This window comes from Opisthocomus hoazin, chromosome 1, assembly GCF_030867145.1.
Source record: "Opisthocomus hoazin isolate bOpiHoa1 chromosome 1, bOpiHoa1.hap1, whole genome shotgun sequence".
Classification (NCBI taxonomy): domain Eukaryota; kingdom Metazoa; phylum Chordata; class Aves; order Opisthocomiformes; family Opisthocomidae; genus Opisthocomus; species Opisthocomus hoazin.
Window position 1 is genome coordinate 72837838 of NC_134414.1, and position 27173 is coordinate 72865010.

The following is a 27173-nucleotide window of genomic DNA, read 5'->3' on the forward strand; positions in this document are numbered from 1 at the left end:
AAAAGATACTTTCACCTTCACCTAATTCTCCAGATCCGGGGTCTACTAGGAACTTAATGGAAATTCCCTACCATAAAAATACTGCTTTATTTATGCAGCATTTTGAAAATGCTTCTGGAGTGTTGATTACTGTTTTAAGTCAAACAGAAATATGTACAGAAATGGTTCGTACGGTATCATTTACAACAAAGTTCCACAGTTTGTAGCCTGTTAATGTGAACAGTATGAAAACAAAAATGCATTCATTTTCTAAAAATTAATATAATGGCCATCAGATTTCCAGTACTCACCATATTTACCATTCTCCCTCTTTTACTGAATTAAGAACACATTCTGAACTGAATGAAACCCAGAGCTTTTATACAAATTATTTTGAAACCCAAGAATGGAATTGGCTTTCGCCATCCATTAAGCATGCTTCTGTTACACGTGAAAAATACTCTCCAAATTTCCATTAAGGAACTTGAGAATTTATCCTCTGTGCAGAGGCTGAAATATAGCACACCTATAACTGTGGACAAGTGGAAGCCCATTAGTGGTTACTTTCATCATCCATGAGATCAGCTGCAGGGAGATCACAAGAGAGCAGGCAGAAAAGCCACACAAAGGAGAAAAATATAATCGTTTGTAAAATATTCCCTTTTATGTCATACTATGCCCACTAAATAATTAACTACAAATACATCAGCTGCTGTTAAAAGAAAAAAAGAAGGGGGGGGGATCAATGAAAAGCTCACAAATGTACTTAATAAAAAAAGTACAAGAAGGGCTGCTGTTCAAAACCGCCCAGGTTAAATGCTGAAGAAAGCACTGCCAGCAGCAATCGCCTGCAGGCATCCCGTGCATGATTAGTGACTTGGTGCCACAGAAACCACTATGTTGAAGAAACCCTCTGACCTGAGGATCTTGACACCAGGAGCTAATTGCAAACCGTGTAATTGCCCGTTCCAGATGGCTCTGTAGCGTAAAGCCACACTGCCCGCGCCCAGTTTTCCACAGCAATAGCACCACATAGGTCAGGAGTCCGCATTAATTACTCCCCATTGTCAGCATCACCGAAAATTCCTAATGGTTTTGGGATTCTGTCTGTAAATAAAAATTTCCATTAAAATGCCTCGGAGGAAACACCTTTCCCCTAGTTAAAGATGTGAATTACAGATAAATACCCTGCCTGTTAACGTGACTCTATGTGAATACAAAATGAGGTTTTCAAAAACTACTGCACATAAAATATGAATGTCTTTATTCTGGGAGAAAAAAAACATTGCTGTGGAAGAGTCACTGTCCTTTACCCCCTCCCCAGCTATAGGAGAGACAGGTACTACATGTTTTTAAGATTTCATATTGCCATAGATTGAGCTCTTCCACATAACGTGCGAGACAGCTGATAACTTGCTACCTGAAAGGCAACTGTATCAGTAGAAAACCACCCGAAAAGGGGAAATGGCTTAGACAAGCGAGTTCACAGTGGTTAACCTCCTGGAACACATTAGCTACACCAACTCCCAGTTGCCCAGACTAAACAACCCTGAAAACCTCTTGATTTTATTCACTAACAGGAAATGATTCAGATACAGTTCTGCAAAGGCAGTCAACAAGAAGAGGTAAATTATGCATGCTCGCTGTACTACATTTTACTATGAAACAATTGAGTATAAAAATTATTCAGCTCTGGTGTAATTTTTTCTTCCTTCCTTCTATTTAGTGTTTTGCCCTTGGTTGGCACATCTAAAATACAAACTGTGACGCTTTTATCTTAGAGCTCAATAATCTTAATTTCTTTCAAATCACTTAATCACTTAATTTCTTTCAAATACATATCCTACAGACTCCTGACAGAGCAATGCGTTGCCAGGTGTGAGAGACAGACAGATACTGGGATCTCTTACAGAGAATGGTGCCTGTCTATAAATAATAACGGATACCAAAGTGCTGTCAAGTCTCGGGCTACGAACAGAGAGGCTTTCTTTTTCCTTTAAAGCTTGCTTTTCATAAGATTTACTTACCAACACCAACGTTACACACACATCACCGAACCAGCACATAAAAGCATCAAAATCTTTTCACAAGTCATCCCAACCACTCTACGAAGCACAGCTATGGTCATAAACCCAAAAAGCCCCTATCCCCTGTCAAGCTATGTGGTGCCAGCAAGAGTAGGGCAGTCCTATTACCTGCAAATAAAGTCAGCCTCCTTCCTCCCGCATGCATCTGTACAAGTGAGAGAGCCAGCCTACAGGCAGTGCTTTCACGGTAAGGCAGAGAGTTCATACATTTTGCGAAATTTTACCTATATTGGCCCTACATATATACTTACAACCACACAGAGTAGGCAGAGGAATGATATTTGGGATAAGCCACCAGCATTCTTTCACATTTAGCTGGTCAAACAACACCTTGCATGTTGACTTCTCCATTATCAGACACCTGGAGCACCACCGTGATCAAGGACAAACTATTGGCCCAATGGCCCATCCCGATCATCAGCTCCAGACTTTGCTGATGCAGACTATTGGCAATTATTTCCTGTTGTTCATATTATAAAAAAAAAAAGAAGTCCCAAGGGTTCTAGTAAAACCTCCTCATGGCCCATCACCATTCAGATTTTACTGAAGAGCTGCAACCAAGTGTTTACGCCCCATGCAGCCAGGCAGAACCTGTGCTCAGGATAGCTCTTCTCCGGAGGCAATTTCTGCAGCTCTTCATGCCAGCTAAGACCTACCTAAAAAGGGGCGGGGGGGGGGGGTCTGGTTGAGCATTCTGACCTCAGCAGGATGCAAAAGGGTAAGAAAGCAGCAACTTCCCTAGTCACGTGCTGAGGCTTGCTGGGAACTGGCCGCTCTTCAAAGTCAAGCGAGAAGGCACCTCACAAAATGCCAGCTAGTGCCGATTTTAAACCATGGGTTTTGCAGTGTCCGGATTCCTGCAGTGGGAGGGAGGGTGCTGGGCAGGGTGCCGCAAAGCGCACCCTGACCCTAAAACCCATGGCACGTCGGGCTGACACACTTCGTTCTCACGTCAAATGGATTCCCAGTTGGGAAAGATGCTTTCCTGTATATCTGGATATACCGTATTTCCTAGAATATTGCAGGAATTTTACTGACATTTTTCTGTGCTATTCTAGGGATCTGTAAACACTAGCAGGGCCCTTCCTGCTCCTTCTGTTATCTTCAAGTTCAAGTCTTGCATTGTAAAAAAAATGCTGGTAAGTGACTTGTAGCCTCTGCTGAATCTGGCCATGGGGAGGCAGGTGGTGCGTGGATCTTCCCAGAACAATCTTTTTTTTTTTGCACAGTTGTCTCACATAAGAGGAGGCTGAAGGTGATGAGCATGCGGTCTCATTTATCCACACAGCATCGGGGACCAGAGGCCAAGAGCCCTTTACTGTTTTACCCAACTTTTAAGAGCCAGAAGGCGGCCAGGCAAATTAGCGGGAGGCACCAGAAGTGACTAGGGTCCTGACAGGTTACTGTGTTGGCATCGTCCCTGAGGAAGGAGCAGTCCGTGAGACCATCCGACACACCATGTACACCAAGGCACTCGCTGGCAAGACAGCAGCAACTGTGAGGTAGGATTACTACACACTGGGCATCCTGCAAGCCAACTTCTGAGTAAGTAATCTGGTTAAAGCAAGGCTTAAGTTTGGGACCTTCTCCTAAAAATGGCCATATCTTGGCTCGAAGCACCATACAAGGTAGCCAAGAGGCACATATGACTGCAATGCACTAAATGCACATGAGCCAGCAGTGTGCCCAGGTGGCCAAGAAGGCCAACGGCATCCTGGCTTGGATCAGGAATAGTGTGGCCAGCAGGAGTAGGGAGCTGGTCGTGCCCCTGTACTCAGCACTGGTGAGGCCACACTTGGAGTACTGTGTTCAGTTTTGGGCCCCTCACTACAAGAAGGACCTTGAGGGGCTGGAGCCTGTCCAGAGAAGGGCAAGGAGGCTGGTGAGCGGTCTGGAAAACAAGTCTTATGAGGAGCAGCTGAGGGAACTGGGGCTGTTTAGTCTGGAGAAGAGGAAGCTGAGGGGGCACCTTATCGCTCTCTACACTTACCTGAAAGGAGGCTGTAGTGAGGCACGTGCTGGTTTCTTCTCCCAAGTGACAGGTGATAGGATGAGAGGCAATGGCCTCAAGTTGCGTCAGGGGAGAATCAGATTGGATATTAGGAAAAATTTCTTTGCTGAAAGAGTGGTCAGGCATTGGAACAGGCTGCCCAGGGAGGTGGTGGAGTCCCCATCCCTGGAGGTGTTCAAAAAACGTGTAGATGTGGCACTTCGGGATATGGTTTAGCTGTCATGGCTGTGTTGGGTGGATAGTTGGACTTGATAATCTTAGAGGTCTTTTCCAACCTTAATGACTCCATGATTCTACACATGTCTGTGAATAAGGGCACCCGCAGTGAACACTGTAACTGGGCAGATGAAGGAGGAAGCACCGCAGGGCAACGTACGGTTTAGCCAGTCTCAGGTAGAGACGTTTTAGCAACCTGCAAACAGGGCAGGGAATGCGGCAGCAGTGGCTCAAGCAAATGTTGGCATGTCCGAAAGACTGGTGTCTGGTGCAGGCTTGTATCGCAGAGAGGTTGTTCCTCACTTGCACAGGAGATAAGAAACAAAATGCAGTGAAAGACTCTCCCCGTGGAGGGGGGGGCGAGGATGACGCTGCAGATGCTTGGCTCACCAAGATAACGGCAGCCCTCCTCCCCATTCACCGACCCCACATGCCAGTAGCATGGGGAGGGGCTGGGACCAGGACGCACGCCGGGCCGGTGACAGCCTCAAGTGTGCAGAAATGAATTATGACTGCCTTTGGAGGGTTACTGCTCGCCTGCGCCTAGATGTGTTACGTTATGAAAACAGCAGACGCTTTAAGGCCCACCGTCTGCACCTTGCCTTTCCCGTGCACATCCAGAATAATCCTCCTGTTCATCATCCTCCACCTGCTCCCAGCTGTAAAAGTTTAGTGTTCCTATTTCTAACACAATCCTAATGTAAGCGCAGACAGTAAAAACCACAGTGCTAAAACCAGTTCCTCTATTTTCACATTTGTTTCAGACTGGAATTTGCACAATTTGCTAACCATATGCTTTACGGGACTTACCAGTCCTGCAGGGCTCACAGGACTCATCAAACCTAAAACTGAAGAATTCTGCAATGCTTATATTGTCCTATAAATCACTGTCTCCACTCCCCGGCTGCTCATAAGGAGACAGGATTTTTTCACACCTGCAGCACTTAGGACTTTAAGACGCATCTACAGCAATCGTTACTGTGGGATGGTTCACCAAGGCAAAGAAGACGCATGGGTGAAAGAATAGCTTTGACATTTTTTTTTCTGTAAACGCAGCAATGCAGTCATGTTGCTAGATGGAGAACCTGGGAGGGAAAATCACTTTGTTGATATTTAAGAATAACCTTCACACCTTCCAACCAGAACTTTCACTTCGTATCTCCATTTCTTTTGAATATTTCAGAAAGTAGGCCATATATAATTAAAGACACCTGTGACACTTGTCACCCTCATCCTCCCTGCAATAGCTGACTAAGAGCAGTAACCCTGAAATTACATTTTATAGTCCTGCTTCTTCCCAGCTCCTTCAGCTCCTCTCTTACAAATTAGTCAAGTGGAAGACTTCAGCCATGTTCTTAAACAATTCCTGATAGGACACAAACCACCGCAGCCTGCGTTGCCTTGTATGAAATAGATGAAGACAGGCATAGCCTGAACAGAGTTCAGCAGCTACTCAGAGAAAATTATCCCTAACCTCAAGTCAGCCCTTTCTTTCTGCAGAGGACACACCAGACACACGTTTAACTGAGAACACGCTGCTAGAGTTAACCACAGGCAAAACTGCTGTAACCGAGATTAAGACAAGTATGCATTTAAAGCCTCTGCTGAATTGGGGCCTTAAGTGAGTACCTCACTTGGGCACAGGGAATTATCATCAGAATACCTGCATCTGTAATAGGGCGCTGGGAACTGCTTTCAAAATTGCTTCTGAAATACTCTATTTTCAACATCCTATTATTGACTCTGCCTGGAAAGCAATGGATTTTATTTAGAAAAACAGTTCAGCAAAACAGATGGGCTGTGTGTCACTTCTGGGTTCCTTCAAGACCTGTTTTCTTCCCTCATTTTACGAAAACTCACCAATACCGAAGGGAACAACAGTTATGAACCCCATATGCTTTGAATACATAGAACACCTATATTTGAGTACTAAAGCTATTTGGCAAGCCCTTCTTGCTTCTGTTTCTGGGGGAAACTAGGCTGTAAGACTTTGTGACCTCTGTTGATCACATTCATCCATCCAATACCACTGACAAAGTGACTGCTTGCTTTGATGGCTTGCGATGAGCCTTGCCAAGTTAAATAAAGGGCTCCCTGCTATTAATCTGCTCTGCTGAGGTCTCTTATTTGGCTGAACCTGTTTGTCAAACAACCATAATAGCTATAAATACTTCAGACTAACTCACAGTATCCCCAAAGCAAAGACAAGCTATAAATTTTCAGGACAGGTGACAATTTCCAAAGTCTGAAGGAAAAGAAAGACTCTCACAGCTAAGTGACCGGAGCAACAGTTGCGCTTTCCAGCTCTGCTTCCAGTCGCCGACAGCACAGATATGAACAGTAAAAAGCATACCTAGTAACGAAACTAGCCAAAAACATCCTTTAAAGATTAACAAAGCGGGATGCAACGCCTAACAACGCAAGAGCAATGGGTCTACAGTTTTAAGGACCGGTTATATCTGAAGCCACTGTCTTCATTGCCATGACCTGGCACAGCCTCTCTTGCACTGATGTGTTGTTCAGTATCCCTGTTCATGTTCCCAGGCAACTGGTGGCCCTGCTTAAGCAGGGAGGGGTAGACCAGATGTTTCCCAGAGGTCCCTGTCAACCTTAACCAGTCTGTGATTCTGAGATCTACCAGTAATGTACAGGGACACACTCTTCGTATTCAGGTCCAGATCATTCTACACAGCCCAAGAGGCAGGTCAGCTGCTTTTCGGGTGCTTTTTCAGTACTTCTTTCCAGGTCCCTGTTAAGGACCCTTTTGGCCATTTCCATCCTGCCAAGTGTGCACATTCCTCAATGCGCCCAGGAGTCCCAGTCCCCCGGGACACAATCTGGCTGGGCTGAAAACCCAGCGCACGTCACTTCCTCCTTCTGATCCTTCATACAAATGCACCTGATAAAAAGTACTGAATATAGGATAACCCTATCATTTATTCTTAACTCATTTAGAAGGCTTTAGGGCATTAAATAAGCCAATAGCAGAGGATAATTTTAGAAATTTGAATAATATACATGCAGCTTAGCAAAGCTATGTGTGGAAGTTATAGTCTGTGTATGCCCAGCTCAGCTTTAATCACTTCAGTAGGAAATGAGACAATCAAAATATGACTCAGAAGAAAGAAATGAGCCAGGGCCTTCCCACTGGCAAATATTAGAAAACCAGATTGATCACAAACAGCCAAGAGAGATTTGCGTGCCTGGTACAGAAGGAGCAATAGACCGTTCATATTAGCTACAGATGAATTTGTTTGTCTTAGCAGACAAACAGTTTCCTATCATCAGCAACACTGGTTACTTTTAAGGTTAAAATAGCAACGTTTTATACTGAAATAAAATAACAGAACAAAGATTTGACTCTGAGGCAGTGAGTTGAAGTGAGAGCAATGTTTCCTTCTTAACAGACTGACCACTTGCTATCAATCTTCAAAGAAAAATACAGCTCTTGAATTAAAACATTTATATTCTTCCTCGTTTGCTTTCCTTCTTTGTACATGACCCACTTTGCCAGATGCTGGCTAGCAGATGAGCAGTTTCCAACGATGTGGCTCCTCTCGACCCATACTGCTGATGTACACGATATTTAAGGGCTACTGGTCCAGCACAGAACTTTTGGGTGGAAAATCCTAACCCTTTCAGAGGGATAGATGATAACCCCATCGAGAGTACCACCCAAGTAAACCCGAGAAAGCTGCAGCAGCACAGGGATTTATTCTCTCCTGACCTTTCGGGGAGGATTTCAACAGGAGAGGGCGGTGCAGGCACAAGTGAACGTCTCCCAGGAAATAATTACAGCATCCTTAATGATAGGTTTCAAGGAGAGAAGCTACCTTGGTGTCCCTTCTTCTGGGTTCTCTGAAGGACTGTGTACTCCATGGGTGGAGTTTACTCTGGACAAGTACCGATTTACAGTAAAGTTATATTTTTACTAAAACTGTCCTATGAACTACAACACCTGTTAGAGGAAAGAGATGGATTTTTTTTTTTAGGGTTTCTCCTTTTCCATTCAAATTCATAGTTTTTGAGGAAACTTGTAGGAGCCTACAGGAAACAGATGGAGCTTTGACATAAACACTTATCTTGCCTTTTTTCCCCCAGTTTATTCATCAATTCTCTAACACTAGCAATAATCTCCTACACCATGGATAAATGAAATGTACCAAATGGTTAATAGCTTGTGAACTTACTAAACTTGTCCTGTTTTCCCATGGCAGATGTATCTAAGAGCAGCAGTTTCCCATACTGGACAAACATAAGGAGAACTCCCTCATATTTTGTCTCCTGCAGTAGGCACCAAAAAGGAGGATCACATTTCAAGTCCTCAGAAAAACAGAGTGGTTTCTCTTTCGAGCCTTCCATGACGGCCAGGGGAGAAATGGTTAAAAAAAATATATATATAAGGTCAGCAGAGGCAGTACCATGATTTCCATGTTTCCCATCTTCTCCAGATATGGAATGACTTCTTCTAACAATACAGAACAAAGTACTGTTTAGCAAGAGAAGTAAATTGAGGCTGTGCTTCATCTTTCTCCTCTGCCAACACAATGGAGCTGTCAGTAATACAACCTTGAATGTGTTCATTTTCACACATTAACCCTCTGAGTCCTGTAAATATAAGGAGTCTTTTTGTCTCACAGGGGAGAAAGTGCATTTTAAACTCATGAAACAATGGAGAACAGAAATTTTAATTAAAGTTTTCCTTGTACACATGCATGCATAACCCTCCCTTTAGCAAAGAAAAGATCTTTTTAAAATTAAAGTTATCATGCTGAAATTATTAACATAACTCCTGGGAAAAATGCATAATCTTTGCATATCAAATGCCAAAATGACTAAGTGAAATATATTTAATAAATATTATGTTTCCCTTCAAGTTCATACACTCAGTTAATCATACACTGATAGGTGAAAAACATTTTTAAAGCTGTAAGTATTGCAACTTAAGCATTTTAAATTTGACTGGCGTCCTGGTCTTTGCAGGTCCCTGAAGGTCTCAAGTCTTTCCTCCTCGGGACGCGAGCCAACAGGAATAACTTGGAAAAGACCGGGGCTCTCAGATGAACAGCGCTTCTCTGCCGCTGCCAACTCGTCTGCCGGCCTGCAGCTGCTCTCAGGTGAGTCGCGGAGCACATTCACCTGTGCTGCTGCCTGCAGCTCGCTTGGTCCTGACTTTTGTTCTGGTTTGGGGACGGGGAGGAGTTTTTAGTGGGTGCCTGGGCTGGCTGCATGTTTACACTGTGCGATTCCCACTGAACTAGCACTCGTTCGTTATTAGTTTTGACCCCAGAGCTTGGCGCGGGGCTGATTCCTTATTTCAGGGTTCCCCTTATTGCAGGAGAGAGAATTTACAAGAGGAAATACAGAAAACGCTATGCCCTATCTCTGTATTCTTGAGGCATATCTTTCCAAGTCTGACTGTTTACTAGGCTTGCTTAAAATCCAATCTCAGGCTCTCTCAGTGCCCCAAAGGGTGCAGCAGAAACAGTTTACATCATTCTTTGGTTTGCATACTGAGCAAGAAGATTTAAATATCACTGCAAAAGAAAACCTTGACCACAAATTTACCACAGATGTGCAATTCTGCATAGGTGAAGGGAAGACCCAAAAGTAAGAGCAACAGGATTTCATTCCATCTGCTACATTTATCACCGACCCTCCACCCTGGTATTAGCTACGTCCAGCCCTTGATTCCCAATATACATAACCACAATCAAAGGATGCAAAGTCCCTCAGGCCAGTTAGGCAATATGTTGATTCGTGATATCCACCTGTCCCTAACCTCTCCTCCCAAAATTCAAGGTGCACTTGCATCCCAGCTGCAACAGTCCTTGGCCATTACTACAGTTCCTCTACGAGGTCTTTTACCTTAGAAGACTGGTCCTAGTCTAGCCAGTCATCTTAAGAGACATATGTTATCTTTAAGAAAAAAATAATAAAAGCAAGTTATGAGCACAGTTGTACCATTTAGCAGCTAAGTATATAGCAGCTGTATTTAAAAGTAGCCACTACCATCCAGTGAAAGCAAATTAATTATTTAGATATATTTATAGGATTTATAGGGCAACTGAAGCCAAAGTTAGCTAATTGAAATCCTGATAACAGACTGAAGCCTGCACTAGATCCTATAATGTGAAATGCAAAGTCTTTATTAAATAAAGCCATTAAGGAGGATGATAATCCCTGTGGCCTTAAATATGAATAAGGTGCAATGTAAATAATAAAAGGCAAAAATCCAATTTTCATGCAGTGAACTTTCAAACACTCCGCTGTTTCCATTAAATTACCTTTTTATTCAACATATTGTAATGGCACTGAGGGCACATCAGGCTTCCTTGTAATACAATTATTGTTCAGCATAAAAACTGGTTTTTAAGTTGAACCAGAAATGTGAAATATTTTATTTGGCTTCTCTCATATATCAAATGACATGAAAATTAGGAACAAAAGCTTCATAGATGCAATAAAAGAGAAAACAAGCAAAGGAAAAATAAATACTCACAAGCAAAAAAGACCCAAAATGTGAAGACAAAAGAAAGGAACAGGGTACATAATAGTAGTTTTCCAGTTAATTTTACAGCAATTCAATATTAGGAAATACAACAGGAAAACAATTTCAATAATTAAAGTAACTAAACTTGGATATAGGCCAAATAAAGCTGTAGCACACAGTAAAGGAGGTGAAACTCATCAAAGCACTTTAACCAGAACAAAATCTGGTGTGAAATGTCTTGTCGCGCTCCTTCCAAACATGAGGATGATGACAAGAGCTTGAGCGCATCAAGTGCCACAAAAGCCCAGTGCTGAATTCTGGACGCATGCGATCACTCCCTGGCTCTGCCGTGCTGGTAGCGGGTCACTCTGGACGTGCTTTAACTTCTCATCTACAAAGGCAGCACTGATATTTATTATATTCTATACAGTTCTAAAAACTCTGTGGAGTTAAGAAACATTAACTAAAGATACCCCTATTTATTCAAGAACTGGAAACTGTAACATAAGGTCAAGAATTTACTATTATTGTGCAGAAACAGAATATCCCTATCGGGAAATTTAAAAATCCATTAAGGATGAAACTATACTTGCTATGGATGTCAAATAATTTTTCCACTATAAAACTTTCTGCAGATCAAAAAAATTCCTCCGGCAAAGCTGCGATGAAATAAAGAGAAGAGAATGACTTCAAATTTATTCAATTATATATTCAATTTGGAAGCATTAAACCCAAAGAAACCCTTCAGCACAAAAATGTAATTTTCCTTATAGCATCTTCACTGTATCAAGATGTTTGAGGAATCCACAGTAGAGATCTGAACTATTGTAACCTTCCAAAACACATAAATATGCATTTTACATTATTTACTTTTCACCGTCGGTATCTGTGTCTGCCATGTCCTAGTTTTCCGTGACCATTCTCTGTTCATAGAATCACAGCAGGGTTTGCGTCGGCAGGGACCTTCAAAGATCATCTAGTCCAACTCCCCTGCTGTGGGCAGGGACATCTTTCACTAGATCAGGTTGCTCAAAGCCCCATTCACCCTGACCTTGAACACTTCCAGTGATGAGGCATCTACGACTTCTCTGGGCAACCTGTTCCAGTGTTTCACCACCTTCACTGTAAACAATTTCCTCCTTGTATCTAATCCAAATCTACCCTCTTTCAGGTTAAAACCCTTGTCCTATCATTACAGGCCCTGGTAAAACATCTCTCTCCGTAATTCTTGTAAGGCCCCTGGGAGTACTGAAAGGGCGCAATAAGGTCTCCCAAGAGCCTTCTCCTCTTCAGACTAAACAATTCCCTCAACCTTTCTCCACAGGAGAGATCTTCCAGCCCTCTGACCATTTTTGTGGCTCTCCTCTGGACCCGCTCCAACAGCTCCATGTTCTTCTTGTACTGGGGAGCCCAGAGCTGGATGCAGGACTCCACGTGGGGTCTCATGAGAGCAGAGTAGAGGGACAGAATCACCTCCCTTGACCTGGTGGCCATGCTGCTTTTTAAGGAGCCCAGGATATGGCTGGCTTTCTAGACTGCAAGTGCATGTTGCCAGCTCTAGTCCAATTTTTTGTCCACCAGTACCCCCAAGTCCTTCTCTGCAGGACTGCTCTCAATCTCTTCATCCCCCAGTCACTATTGATACTGGGGATCGCCCTGACCCAGGCGCAGGACCCTGCACTTGGCCTTGATGAACTTCATGGGGTTGGCATGGGCCTGCTCCTCAAGTCTGTCAAGGTCCCTCTGGATGGCATCCTGTCCCTCAAGCGTATCAACTGCACCACTCAGCATGGTATCATCTGTGAACTTGCTGAGGGTGTGTTCATACCCCTGTCTATGTCATTAACAAAGACAATGAACAGCACTGGTCAGTACAGACCCCTCAGGGACACCACTTGTTAACTGATCTCCATTTGGGCAGTGACTATTAATTCAGTCCACCTCTGCTCCAATGCTGCTCATGTGCAAAACTGGCAGCCTGCCACCCCATGTGGAGGGCCTCCTGCGGCCAAGGGGTGATGGCAATGGGGCAGGGGGACAACGCTGAGGGGCTGCAGGGGTGATGGAAAGAGACCCACCTGACCTGCAGCTGCCCAGGTGGCTGTGAGCAGCAAGGGGCACTGGTGGCGTGGGACCTCATAGGGGCACAGAGCGGACAGGGTGGGCCGTGGGGGCTTCCTGAGCTGTCACCTCCCATGAAGCCCAAGTGAAAACACAATGAGTCCCCTCACGCCCCAAGGGAGAGCCAGCAAAATCCCTTCATGGCCCAAATGTATGGGGAGCACGGCAGTGGGGACACGGCCCCCACGCGAGACCTTTATTACTGGCAAAATTGTTTCCTTTTGCTTCTTGTGCATGCAAAGAAAGTAAATACATGAAGTAAGAGGGAAAAGGCATATCTATTCATAGCATGCAGAGCAGAAAATAGTAACACCTGGCAGACCTGAAGTGAAGTAATACAGCGACTCCATCAGTGCAAACAATTATCCTGAATAATATTTGCACCAGGTCAGTGGAGCAAAGCTATTCAAACAACATTTCTCAAATTTTTCTTCCTAGGAAGGAGACTATTTCTTTCCAGCAACACTCTCAAAAGTGGCTCTGCTGAGGTGCTACGATTTTGCTACTTACTACAGTAGTGATTTCTCACACCTCCCACCGAAACTGAGTCACAGTCCTAAAGAGGCCCTGGAGGCTCTCACGTGCCCCTAGGAACAGCTTGGGCACTTCTAGCTTCAAAATCTGCAGTCCCTTGGAGCTACAGGGACTGAAGGGGAAGAGAAGATGGAAGTAAAAAAAGAAATCAATTCATCCTTTCTACTACAGAGAGAGACTTTTGCTCACGTACCACGTGCCTAGTGGCACTGCCAAGTAGCAGATTACTCACTTTCCTTCATTAATTACTGAAAAAAAAGCTCTGAAAAACAAAACGGTGTTTATTTTAAGTTCATTCAGACAAAGCTACTAAACTGCTACGATATTGAACACTATGAAGGTCAGGGTCCCCCTGTACCTTCTTGGCTGTGCAGCTACACAACTTCAGAAAGTGAAATACTGCTATAAAGACACCTTTTAATGCACTTCATCAGCCAAGGGAGCTCTTCAGAGGGAAAAAACCCAACAGAAAACCCCAAGTAGCCTTTACTGTCTCGTCTGAGATTCACTGTGGTCTTTATCTGCTCACTGCCAATTGCTCTGGATTTATGGACTAATGAGACAACTTCAGGGTGACCGCAGTCTTTGCTCTGTTCTGCTTTCTATTTATTTCACCGTCATTGGAAAGGAATTACTGATCTGGGGAGTTGGCATCACTATCCAAAACCTTTAAGTCATGAGTTGACTCGTCAAGGAAGCACATGTTCATTGAAATCATCAGAGCAGCTGAGGAACCTCAACTCCATCCGGTCTTCTGCGATCTCTCATTCTAAATGTGAGCTCAGACTCTTTTAACCCCAACCCTGTACCAACAAAAAGTTTCCCTCTGATAGCTATGGAGAGAAGTAAATGAAATATGCTTCTCCTACATCCAAGACAACGGACTGATACTAAAAAAAGCCCACATTCATCACAATTTTGATAACTAGAAGAATTCATTTGCAAGTGATCAAATGAAACAGGGAAGGGCCCCTCTGAGAGGTCAGTGTCCTAGTGCAGAAACTGCCCAGCCCTGCATGAGTGTTACCATCTTAGTCCTCTTCCTGTGCTCAGGGGCAGGAGACAGCTGCCGCTACCGCTGTTTTCTAAGCAGGTGGTGGCCTATGTGCAGAGCGGTCAAAGCAAGGTGAGTCTAGGGAGTTTTAACTAGACGACGAATACGCCACGCACAAGCCCACCAACTCCATTTCAGCTGTAGCAACAAGGAAGACGCTCACCAGCAACAGTTGGCTGTGCCTTAGGTGTGGCAGCGGTTCCTGAGCTTGGAAAGGGGGGAACAGAGACTCAAAAAAGAGTTCAACATGCTCTCCAAATCTTATTAGTCTTATTCTGGACTACACTCAAGAACTCCAACCTACAATGCTGTCAAGGCAAATTCTCCATAAACACTCCCCGCATATTTTTAAGATTAAGCTATCGCACGAGCCCTACTCCCACAGTTAACCAAACGTCCAAAATGATCCTTCTGCACAGCCCCGTGCTGCCTTTCAGTATGACTAAACCAGGTACAGTCATCCTGTCATTAGCTACTGCCGAGCACACCCCTCTCCCATCGTCCCTGACCACTAGCATCACCAGTGGCTTGTGAAGCATTTCATCATCCACATGGAAGGAGCTCATCTTCTGGGTCCCTCTCTGGAAGGAGCTCATCTTCTTGGTCCCTCTCTGCTCCCACCACACAGAAAAGAGTGACGATGCCCAGCCTGAAAGCAGGTTCTGCAACATAGGCTAGAAAGCATGCACTAATTTGGGAGGTTAATGATTCAACAACCACCCGTGCCTCCGCTCCTGACACTGTGAGGTGCCCTGGCCCACTGAAGGGCAAGGATGCACATGGAGAGGGAAGGGGGACAGGAGAGCCATAGCCCTGCCCCTGGTCAGGCTGTTCCTGCCCACTCCTGCCTGATGGAGGTCTTCGACTGGCGACGGAGCGCTGCAGGAAGGGGACGATGACACAGATCCTTTCCTGGATCTTCTGTTGTTGCTACTAACACAGCAGTTTGCTTCTGGAGTTCCCATTTTTAGTAAGTTCTTAAATGTGGGTGAAACATCTGGGAGAGGAGATGCATTAAAGGGCATCATGGACTCCCCCAAGTGCCCCAGAGGACCTCAGTGACTCGATGCACCAAACCCCTTTCCCACTCTCATTCGGGGGCTGACAGGGTTCATGTTCTCAGCTCTACACGCTGCAGAAGACAGCAAATTTGATGCTGTATTTTGTGCTTGTAAAAAAAAAAATAATAGGATAGGCAAACCCAATTCTTAGCAACAGAGATTTCAGTGGTATAAAATCCGTATGAAACAAACATTAGAAGCGGAGAAACTGGAAAGCAAAAGCCCCATAGCTCTCCACACCTCTGCATCTCCTGCAGTGTGCTGCTAGCAGGACCAAGGGAGGAAGACACCGACCTTCCCCTTAGCTACTTGCTTCCTTGTTTTCAAGGCCTGGGATGAATGGGAGATGGCCATTCAACCCTGGCTGTTGAGTTTTTCTTTGTTAATAAGCACAAAATGACCTCTCCCTGGCTGAACAACACTATTACAGGTGCTGAACCCTACACAGCCCCTTCTTTGCAGTGCGCTAAATTCTTCTTAACAGTGACGACTACAGCGACAGCCCCACCATGGAAATAGATACTCAGATAAAAGTGAGACTGACAACGTATAAAAGGAAGTCCTGCGTTTATCAAAAGAACAGATAAAACTTAAGCTAGGAAAAAATAGTTTCCTTTCTGCAATATAGACCAAAAGTACTATACTTTCCTTTTAGAAAATAATTTACTGATTTTTCATTATTAAAAAGGTATGATTAGTTCAGATTTTACTTTACTATGTGACTGTCAAATATAAATAATCACATGTTTTCCACTATGATCTAACACCATGATTACCTACACAGCAGAAGAGAATAAGCAAAAAAAAAAATTCATCTCATGGTTGTCAACTATTATTTTACTGTATTTTATGATATGTATTTATGACCGTATTCTCCGAGGGCTTTTTTATGGTTTGTTTTAGAAAGGAAGCATGTGAAAGAACGAGGCTCTTCACACGAAACCTCCTGGCTGAAACGCAAGATGCTCTGGACCGAGCACGAAGCCGTCCACCCCCGCCTCTTCCGCGGCGCTGCTCCCTCCCTGCGCAGAGCCAGCGAGGAGCGGCAGCCCCAGCGCTGATGAATCCTGCCCACTCGACAAGTGGCAGCTCACGCTTCTGCCAGGAAAGCCTGTGCTATTTCTGTCTCTTCTCTTGTGACATTTTAGCACAAAACCTCAAGGAGGCTCAGCAGCGAAGGCCAGAAGAGCCCGTCACGATGGGCCTCAGCATCCCCAAAGGACAGGTGCCTTGCAGCAGGCTGGTGCCCATTCCCCTACGATCCCTCCAGCCGACTCCTGCTCCCCTTGCTGGACTTCCCTCCTCCCTCACATGACAAGCACAGATCTGTATTTTCAGGGTGTAAGAGGAGGCTGCCCACACGCACACCTACCATCTCTCGACCGGGCATCACTGGGGGTCACAGTGGGCACACATCCAGAGATGCAGCAGGACCAGCCACCGCGCCGTGACACAACATGACACCCGTGCCCATCACACAGCGACAATACTGCAGGATTTACTGAACTGGACATGGACTCAAGAAGAATGCAAGGAACAGGCTTATCTGTTAAAAAACTGTACATTCAGGGAGACACATACACTCTACACACACTACAGATAAATAAATGTCAGCTGAGGTCAATCAAAACCCAATCAATCGAAACAAAATCTTCCTTCTACTTCCTTCTACTTTGCTGGGTTAAAATTATAAAAAATTCATAAATAATTACTATCAATGGAAATGAAAACGTATTGATTTGCTTATAGAGATGACAATACAGCAAACCTGATACAAGCTGCAATAAAAGTATTTCAAAACACATTAAGAAGGCAGCCAATAAAAAGCGAGCCTGTTAAAAGCTGTTTCAAAATGAATTTCAAAATGAAATTAGAAATTAAAAAGTAAATTCATCGAATCATGTCTTTTTATAGTAACTCCCAGAGGAGTTTTTGATTGGAATTAGCCTGAAATTAATCCACAAATAAACATGTTCAATAATATTTACTGAAACGATCATTTAGTAAAGCAAATGTGATAGCGCCTGTATTTGGCTGCCTTCTCGGCTGTGACTCGGAAGGCAATCAGGCAGCAGCAGCACACCACAGACAGCAGTGTCCCTTTCTTTTTGGTTAGAAACCCATAGTCCATCCACTACTGCACAATCAACATTTAAGATCTCTCTTTCCCTCTACTCATCTTGCACCTAAACCCACTTTAATGATACATCAACTGCAGCAATTAATGAATCCTTGTCCAGAAGGGGAAAGACTTTAACAGCTTAATGAGACTGTAATACATATTAAAATCAATATTATTCAGATGATGTGTCTATTCTAGTCCTCCCTCTGAAAATAACTGAGACTGTAGGAGAAATGATCATTAGCATTTTGATAACAATCTTGCCAGCCTTCTGTTAAAATATTTTCTCTTTAAACTAAAACTGGGATTTGTTATCTCATGCAACCAGACCATTCTAAAATTAGCAACGGCCAATTCATATTGGCTTGGATCAGATCTTTAAAAAAACTGGAAAAAAAACTAATGCCAATTTGCAGGAATAATCAGACTCTCATGCACGTTGCTGCAACGGTGGAAAGACACTCTAAGTACCAACTAAGAAGCAACCTCTTCCCATAAATAGCATTTTTGTGCACCGAAAGGCACTCCTTAACCATATACAGCATTAGTTTTGCTTGTCTGATAAATCACATTCCAGCTGACAGCCAACATGAGGGACAAATTCTTCACTACCACAAATCCTTACGGTATCTTCAAAACGAAATGTGGCTGAATGCTGCAGAGCAGGAAAGGGCTTTGCAGCTTTGTCCCGTTGCCTTCAAGAGACAAAAACTCCTCAGCATCCCCGAGTCAAGTTGTGTTATGCGATTACCATGGCGAAAGAAAACAGTTCCATCTCTCTCTTTTTTTAATTAGCGAAGCCCACAGCCTTCCTTCCTCTGGCACCCAGCGTGGCAAAGCCAGACTGCTAAGCCTTCCAGTTTCCAAACAGGGACAAAACAGAGACCTGCTGCACAAATGGCTTTACAGCGTTCACGAGGACATGCGTCCCTCAGAAACCCCTGCCCTCGGGTCAACCACACACAAACAGGCCGGTCACACCAAAAATCCCAACCGCCCCGATGGGAGAAGAAGCCAAACGTCAGCAGGGGCCAACCCACGCCCTGGAAGTGCCAGAAACCAGTTATGAGACAAACGCGACCGTGGTTTTCACTGTTTAACCCCTCGATAGCTGGCCTACAGATGGGGCGGAGCGAGCCCGGTGCCAGACAGCAGACCTTCCTGGTGACTCCCATCAGAGGAGGGGTGCAGCCCCACCAGCTCCTCAGCCTAACAGCTGCCCATCGCCTGAGTTTGGAGGCGACCCCGGCTAACAGCGACCAGCACGCAGCAAGTTCTGTGAAGCCCATGGAAGTTATGCTTAAAAAGACTGGGCAGAAAGTGCTCTTCACTCCAGATGTTTTACATTTTTCTCTCTGCTTTTGAAAACAAAATGTCTTTTTAATACCAAAAGTAATATTCCCTCCTTACATCCTTCCCCTGAAAGGAGAGGTATCTCATGTACATGTATCGTTAAGTTAATGTTTGTTCTTTTTAACCGAATAAAAACGTTCAAATTACACGCAAAGACAATTAGATTAAATTATTGGGCACACGCTGTGAGGTTTTTTAAAGCTATTCAAACAATTTTAAAGGTTTTTCAGCAATGCTGTAGCAACCTAAGCAAAACTTCCCGCAAAGAGGAGGTAACCAGTTTAACATTACTGCTGAGGAAGACGGTAAGGCGCCAAGTGAGTAAAACTAGCACATCAGCAACCCCCCACCGCTGCCCCGAACTGTCAGGAAAAGGCATGGCTCAAGCTGTCAGAGGAATCCGAACTGGCAGAAGAAAGAAGATCTGGGGCTGGCAAATGTGGAGAACCTGTTCCCAGGCCCATCTGCACAACGCACTCGAAAGAAATTCTTTTCACTTTTTGTTCGCTCTCCCTTTTTTCATCTGGTTTTGTTCTGGGTTTTTTTAACTTTCTCTTTTGCATAATGGTCAGGCCAGTGACTTTCCAGCCAAAGTACCAGTCTGCTCCACGCAAGAGGCTTCTGTAATCGGGAGCAGTTCGGTTTGGTGCAAGACTAGGGACAAACGGGCAGCTTTCAGCTGGCACTGCGTTTCCCCATCGCTCCCTCCCCAGCTGCAGAAGCACAGCTGCTGCGGGAGCTGGGGCAAGGCCAAGGTCATGCAGCTTTCTCAAATCCCGCAGTTTATCTTTGTCCAGGCTCTCATGTCCTGTTAGAACTAATCTTGGGTTCTTCCCATGACAGCTTACCCCAGACTGGGAAAACCTGTTGTCAAATATCAGATTTTAACAAGGCCACATTGAAAATGCCTGTGAAAATTCAGCTTGATACGTGATGAGCGAGTGCTGGAAAGTTGAAACCACGTGCGTCCCGAACAGTTTTGGTTCGCAGAAGTCACCAAGTCCCTGAATACTGAATGAATCCGGTGGAGTAGAGGTCAGCAATTACAATGTTGCTATGCTTGAAGACATTAATCAGAGTGAAATATTAGTTATAGCTGGCTTTTTGCAGCTTAAGGAAAGGCTTCTAAGGAAGAGCAGGCTTCAAAAGAAAGTGGCATCCCATACTTACAGACATTACAGGTGGGTTACTGAAGTGCAACAGGGAATTGTGGTTTTTATCTGAAATTTAAGCAGTGCCTCTTAACAGAGACAGCACGAAATGCTGAACAAAATAGTGAAATTAGAGGGGAAATTCTAAATACAACAGTGCAAAACTCAAAAAGTACCCACGCAGACTTTTCAAGTTGAAACCGTGATGGGATTATTAACCTAAAATTACGAGACAACGAACAAAAATTACTCTAGACCAGAAGAAAAGACCTTCCCAGAGCATAAAATCCTCTATGGCATAAATAAAATGTTGTTGTAGCACTTTATGTGGCAGCTTACGGACCGCACGGACACAGTTTGTCTAGAAAGAGCCCACGCAGCCTCCCCCCGCCCTGCAAGCACCGGCGCCCGGCGTTAGAGACCCAGCGCCTTCCGCCGCTCTGCCCTGCTGGGCGCCCGGCCAGCACCAGGGCTCTGCCCCAACGTCAACCGAGAAGATGAGGAACAAGGAATACGACGTACTGTTACGGCCCATACACAGCGCTCACTACTGCGCTCCGGCACCGACGTTCCCCACAAACAAAGTGCAGCATCTCTGCCGGAGCCCGTTCAACGGCAGAAAACAACTGTCGCGGCTTCAGCGTACACCATCGGCGCGTTTTGCTCCCCCCAGATCCCAGCCTCTCCAGTTAATAACTCTGCACTTGTAGAGCAGCTTCCCTCTGAAGATGGCGAAGCGCAGGAGGGTGGGTGAGCGCTACCGGGGCACGTTTTTAGCTGGGAAATGCGAAGCTCAGAAAGTTCACGCAGTTCGCCAGAGGTCAATGGCCACGTCCTGCACAGACCCACGCTCTCTTCCTTCTCAGCCTTGAAATCACAGCAGTGCCATCTCCCCAAACAGTAAACAGCAGAAATTTAGGGGAGTCAGGCAAAAATTGCCAGAATTCAAACGTGCACAGGATCTTAGGGCTGAGGCAAGCAGGTCTACCCATCTCTCTTCGAGTAACCAGCTACCCAACACCAAACACTGTCATACACGAAGCGTTACCAGCGTTCATCATGAATCTTTCTGAGGGATGGCGTGCAGGGATTAAACTTGGCATTCACATTGGACAGCAAGAGGAGTCCCACAGAGGCATGCCGCGCTGACACAGACTGGGGAGGAGACGGGGTAGTGGCACAAAGTTCTCTCCACGGTCCCACAACTCTTCTAGGTGTGACTGAACCACTGCTGGCCATCCCAATCCAGAAGGAAAAGTCCACTGTCAACACTGGCACCCATCAGGTCCATCCTGAATTTTTCTAGCTTGCAAGTAAAAGTTAACAGCCTCATCCAAAGACGGGTAAAAACACCTAATTTCTGGAAAACATAATGGACATGAAGATGACACCTGCAAACGGTGAGTTTTCTGAAAAGCCTAAGAGCTCAGCAAATGATGAATTTTTCTGACTCAGCCCCTCAGCAATCCCCTCTCCTATGCTTGCTTACTTCTGTGAGGACAGCTTTAATTGACAGGATTTTAAATATTCCTTGACTATATTTTTTGCAATGCCCTTTAGTATGATTGTTACTCTCCTGAGTTGAAACACATTCTTTAGCCAAAAAAAAATCCTCAAGATCAGAGATTTTGACACGTGGACTATCAGTCCTATTCGGATGGCTTTATGACAAAGTTCAGGCGCTGGCCAGCCAAACTGCAGTATTAGAGGCAAATAAATCAGAGAGGAAGAACAGCAGTAAGGTAAGTCCGCGGGCCCATGCATACTGTGCGCTGCTGGCAAGAACAATGTTCCTGTCTGTCCACATCCGATCATTAAAAAGCCAAGCTGAAGAGCCTCCTCTGCCCAGGACAAACCGTGTCCCCTACACAACCCACCGCTGCTTTTAACAGCCATAAATGCACACAAACGCCAGACTCCATCCGCTTCCTCTTGCGTAACCCAGTGTGGGATCTTCACCTGACAAACAACACATCCACAAAGGAAACGCGGCAGCGGAAAATTACTGCAAGGTCTACTCCACGTTCAATCCACTGTAACCAGCGTAGGATGAGGCAAGCCTATAAAAAATAATGACTCAATGGCTCTTTTGGAGAATTTCTACAAACAGAGCAACTGGAAAGCCTAGATAACAAATTAGCGCTGCTCCCTCCGCTTGCAAAACCCCCATGAATCCAAGGGAAGCAACCTTTGCCCTGTTCCAGCGAACTGCAGCCTTCCACCTGAACCGGTGAAATAGCTCTGCAAAGCTGAGCGACGGGAGAAGCACCCAGCGCACCGCCGGGGAGCGCAGCCCGTCCGTCACGTCGCTCAAGCGCGCTGACATCATGTTCCTTACGCCCACATCTCACTCCCTGCCGTTACCTCTACGCACCCACCGCCGACCCATCGCTTCGGCCATGTTCTCTCTTCGGGGAAAACCGAGAGACGTGTTTTGTTTTTATAGGTTGTTTCTTTTTCACGCAAATGTTGTTCTCAGTTTGTATTGCAAGTAAGCAAGCCATAAACCTCGCACCTGGAGTGGGAGACGCCTGGTTTGAGAGGAAATTGCTAAAGACTTGCATGCATTTAGCTGCCTATTCAATCTTGAGATCTCCTCAAAAAATTGTTAGTGATAAACCGCAACAATTGCTAAAAAAAAAAACCCAAACCCAAACCCCACACCCCGTAAAGAAGGCAGATTTACCATAATGCCTCAACAATCTAAGGGAGCCATTTACATTGACAGAACCTGAATTCCCTGAGCGGTTCGCCAGTGGTAATGGAAACAGAGGAGCCAATAAATTATAACCTTGTGTGTAATGCGCCTACCATTATAAACCACTCTTAGCCTCCTGCTTTATCCCCTGAGGGGCCACTCTAACAGATGCTGGATTTCCTTTCCCTCGCTCTTCCAGTGCGCTCTTTCTGCATTCGGACACTTTTATAATGTCTAATACCATACTCTGCATTTACATAGCATCTTTAATGCGAACATCTCAAAACACGCTATGCCATTTACATGGCAGACTATTCTTTTTTTACAGGCTGAAATAGAGGTATTGGTAGACTAACTGGCTTACCAAAGGTCACATACTATTACATATAGATGGAATCCCAAATATTTTTCAAGCGTGTATTAGTATGTAAACATCACTTCCAGATCTCTCATGCTGAACGTGGATACCACATATCTTAAAACACCCACAGTATTTCAGAAGTTCTTCTGAAGGACGGTCTCGGAAAACTCTCGGAACAGCCCCAGTGCCGTTCACCCCCAGCCCAGCTGCTTTCACACCAGGTTTCAGCACTCTGGATAGACCAAGTCTGTGATAAACTATGGGAAAAAATGGATCAAAGACCAGCTAAAGAAATACAAAACCCCCAGAGTTTTGCCAAAGCGATAAACAACGTTCGTTGATTGTAGGAAATACCATCTATGTAAAGAAGACTTCCCCGAAGTATAAGGTGTAGAAGCAAAACACGGGTGTAACAGCAGCACGGAAGCTGGCCCTGCTCTGTCTTCTATGGTTAATTAAAATTCTCGTAGAAACAGATCCCTGGTGTGACTCTAACATATCGGTCCGAGGATCCAGGAGAGACCGAAGTTGAATAGAAGTGACCTTGGCTCTCTGCCATCACATTTCACAATCAGCGTTCTCTTTCCTAACCAGAAAAGCCCATAATGGTATGTCCCATTTTATATACCACATTACCTGAAATGAAAGGTATTAATTAGTAAAATAGTGTAATTTGCATTTAAGCCCCAGGCAGCAAATCTACAGCAATTTCTGAAATTAAAAAAAGAAAGTATATATCATAAAATATCACTTCAACTCTCTCCAAGGGAGCTAAGCTGTCAAAGCCCAACGTAAGACCGAAAGGGATGCAACTCTGCTCGTGGGTATCAGCCTCAAAAAGCCTAATTCCAGGCTGGTTTGCACCATCTATTGTTTAGTACAGAGAGAGGTGCTGCGCTCTTGTCTCCGGGATAGCTCAGCGATCAGCTGTATCAGCAGCTCCAAGGAGGATTATTCTCCCCTGCTGCTTTTTTTAAAAGCAGCTTAGTTCAGACTTTCTTTCACTGTAATGAACCTTGTAAGGATCAAGCACGTTGCATTGATTTCCAGGATAAAATTGGGCGGTCAGTCAAAAGGCCAAGCAAACAGTTTCGCAGACCCACTCTGCCCCAGCAGACCCACTGCCCCAGAATCACCCATTAGCTCCAGCAAGGGGAAAAAAATTGCAGTTGTTAACCATAAAAGCCAAAATGTGATTCTCAGGTCATGTGTAACTTTGCTTTCTATCAAATCCAGACGGGTAACAACCCACACAGAAACAGACAACAGAACTGAAGATGCTCACGGAAGTGCTGTTCAATCAAAGTCAGAAAACGACAGAACAAGATGTGGTTTTATTTACTACTTGACATCTGCAACAACGGCTAGGGAACCAACTTCTTTAAAATCTGCCAATTTATGACAAAATAATGAAAAATCAACTTCTCTAAAAACACGCACACCCTCCTGCAACATCCTAGCTTGCCTAGGATTTAGAGATACGAAACCCAGAGACTGTCTGCCTGCTGGATGGCCACACAAGCTTCGTCAGGGTGCAGGAGCCTCCCCCCCCCAACAGGGACCCTGCAGGTGCACTAAGCCTTCCACGCAGACTCTACCTACTGTAAGAGAGGACTATCTGGACATCACATCAGACTGTGAGTTCACCGTGTTTTAAACTACCTAACGGATGCAAACTTCCCTTTCTGTAATGCTGAAACTCCAGATGACAGGAGTTGTCTGCTAGGACAAAGGCGCAACCCTAAGTTTAGCTGAAAAACAAACAAGCAAAAAAGCAGAGGGCAGAATCCCGCTGCCTTTTTTCTTCTTTTAATTCCACAAATCGTTATTAAATACCTGAAGATCGCTGCGGTCTACAGCTCAGTAATAAAGGATTGACCCATCCAGAAATACTGCCAAGCACATTTCACTTCAGACTCCGAAACTGAATTGTACAGAACAATGTATGGCATTTGCCATCATTTCCTGCAGGCAAAACTTCAAAACACCGGTACAGGTCTATTCATTTTCCTCAGATAAAAACTAGGAAATGAATTAATTGAAATATTTACTATAGGGATACAACTTCACAACGAATCTCTGTGTTGACCTTTCCAAATCAAAAGCCTGTACAACTCAACTACAGCTCAAGCAGACTTCATGAAAGATCAAAGACAATTAAATACATCCCCTATGTATATGACATTGGGAGTAAGATGAAGTTGAGAGTCTTGTGAGCATCCCTGTTCCAAAGTCTCCTAAAGAGGTCCCGCAGTCAATTTTATCATACAGAATTATACAGTAATACAGAACACCGGGAGGAATTGATCTCGTCCCCTCCGGGTCAATGAAGCCCTCGCCATTGATTTTAAAAGGAGCAAGACTGCATTTTTAAAATAAATGCGTATGTTGCAGTACTCCCCTTCGACAGATCACAGCCCTCATACATAAAAATGGAATTACGTCCCCTCGGGAGGAGAAACTTCGCCTTCACACGCGGCTCGGTCGCGGCTGTGCGGGGGGCTCTGCCCGGACGCCCCGCGCACGCAGCGTCCCGGGAGCGGAGGGGACAGCGGAGGGGACAGCTCGGCCCAAGGCGCCGGGCACCGGCCCGGACGGGGCTTCCCAGCGGCCTCACCCCGCGGGCAGAGGGGCAGCGGGACCCGGCTCCCGTCCGCACCCGGCGCGGTAACGCCGCTTTCCAGGCACTCCGCGTTTCTTCACTCCCGGAGCCGAGCCCAGCTCTGCCGCGCCGGGGGCCGGCCCGGGGGCCGTCGGGGAGGGCAGCTGCCGGGCAGCCGGTACGAACCCCCGCGGGGGCTCCCCGGGCGGCCCCGGCCCCTCCCGCCGCCCGGAGCATTCTGAGGACATCCCCGGCCGAGCCCGCCAGCCTCACGTCGCGGGGACAACCGCAACCGCCGGCCGCAAGCCGCGGGGAGACGGTCCCCGCCGGGGCACACCCCCCCCCCCCCCCGCCGCCCCGCGGGCCGTCCCGCCGGCAAAGCGGGTCCCGCCCGGCGCCCCGCACACGGCCGGCCGCGCTGCCCCGGGCCCGCCCGCCCCCGGCCCGGCACCCACCTTTCCCAGCAGGGCGCTGCGGCTGGCGGCCGCCAGCTCCCGCAGGCTGGCGGCGGCCGAGGCGGCGGCGGCGGCGACGGCGCTGGGGGAGGCGGCGGCGGGCTGGGGGTACGCGGGGGCCGCGGCGCTGGGGCTGCCGCTGGCGCCCCCGGCGGCGCGGGGCCGCTGGCGGATGCCGTCCAGGAGGCGGACGAGGAGGATGTTGGCGGGCAGCTCGTCCACCCCGCAGCCCACCAGGATGCGGCACTCGGGGCAGCGCAGTTCGTGGCGGGAGCTGACGATGCTCTCCAGGCAGCGGCGGCAGAAGGTGTGCTGGCACGGCAGCACCTTGGCCGTGGTGTCCAGCCGCTCCAGGCACACGGAGCACTCCAGCAGGTCCAGCAGCGACGACTCGTCCATCGCCGCCGCCGCCGCCGCCGCCGCCGGCGGCTCCCGCTCCGCCGCCGCTCCGCCGCCCCCTCGCCTCCGCCTCCGCCCCCGCCCCGCCGCCGCCGCCTCCGCCTCCCCTCCGCGGGGCAGCGCAGGGCCCCGACGCCCCTAGGGGGGGGCCGGCGGCGGCGGGGCGGCGGGGGCCATCGGGGCGGCGGCGGTGCGCGGGGAGGCGGCGGCGGCGGCGCGGCTGTCCCCGGCGGCGGGCGCGGCGACCTCGGGGGCTGCCTGGGCGGCGCTGCCCAGCGCGGTGCGGCGCAGCGGCGAGGCCAGCGGCGCGGAGCCGTGCGGTGCGGTGCGGGAGGAGGGCACCTGCCCGCCCGCGCCTCCTGCCGCCGCGCTCGGCAGCTGCGGCGGGGCCCGGCGTGGCCCGGCGAGCCGCCCGCCGCGCCTCCGCGCGGGGCGGGGAGCCCCCGGGGGGGCTGCGGAGGGGGGGCCGCGGCGCG

General features: G+C 46.8%; 1 protein-coding gene across 1 annotated transcript in view; it reads right to left on the minus strand.

The window, feature by feature from the left end:
• SH3RF3 (SH3 domain containing ring finger 3) overlaps nt 1–26719 on the minus strand; it is a 259661-nt gene extending 232942 nt beyond the window's left edge. Inside the window, exon 1 of the mRNA XM_075425598.1 lies at nt 26299–26719. Within this exon, the coding sequence (XP_075281713.1) occupies nt 26299–26697 (399 nt within the window). The 5' untranslated portion in view covers nt 26698–26719. The remainder of the gene's footprint in view (nt 1–26298) is intronic.
• Nucleotides 26720–27173: the final 454 nt, after the last annotated feature.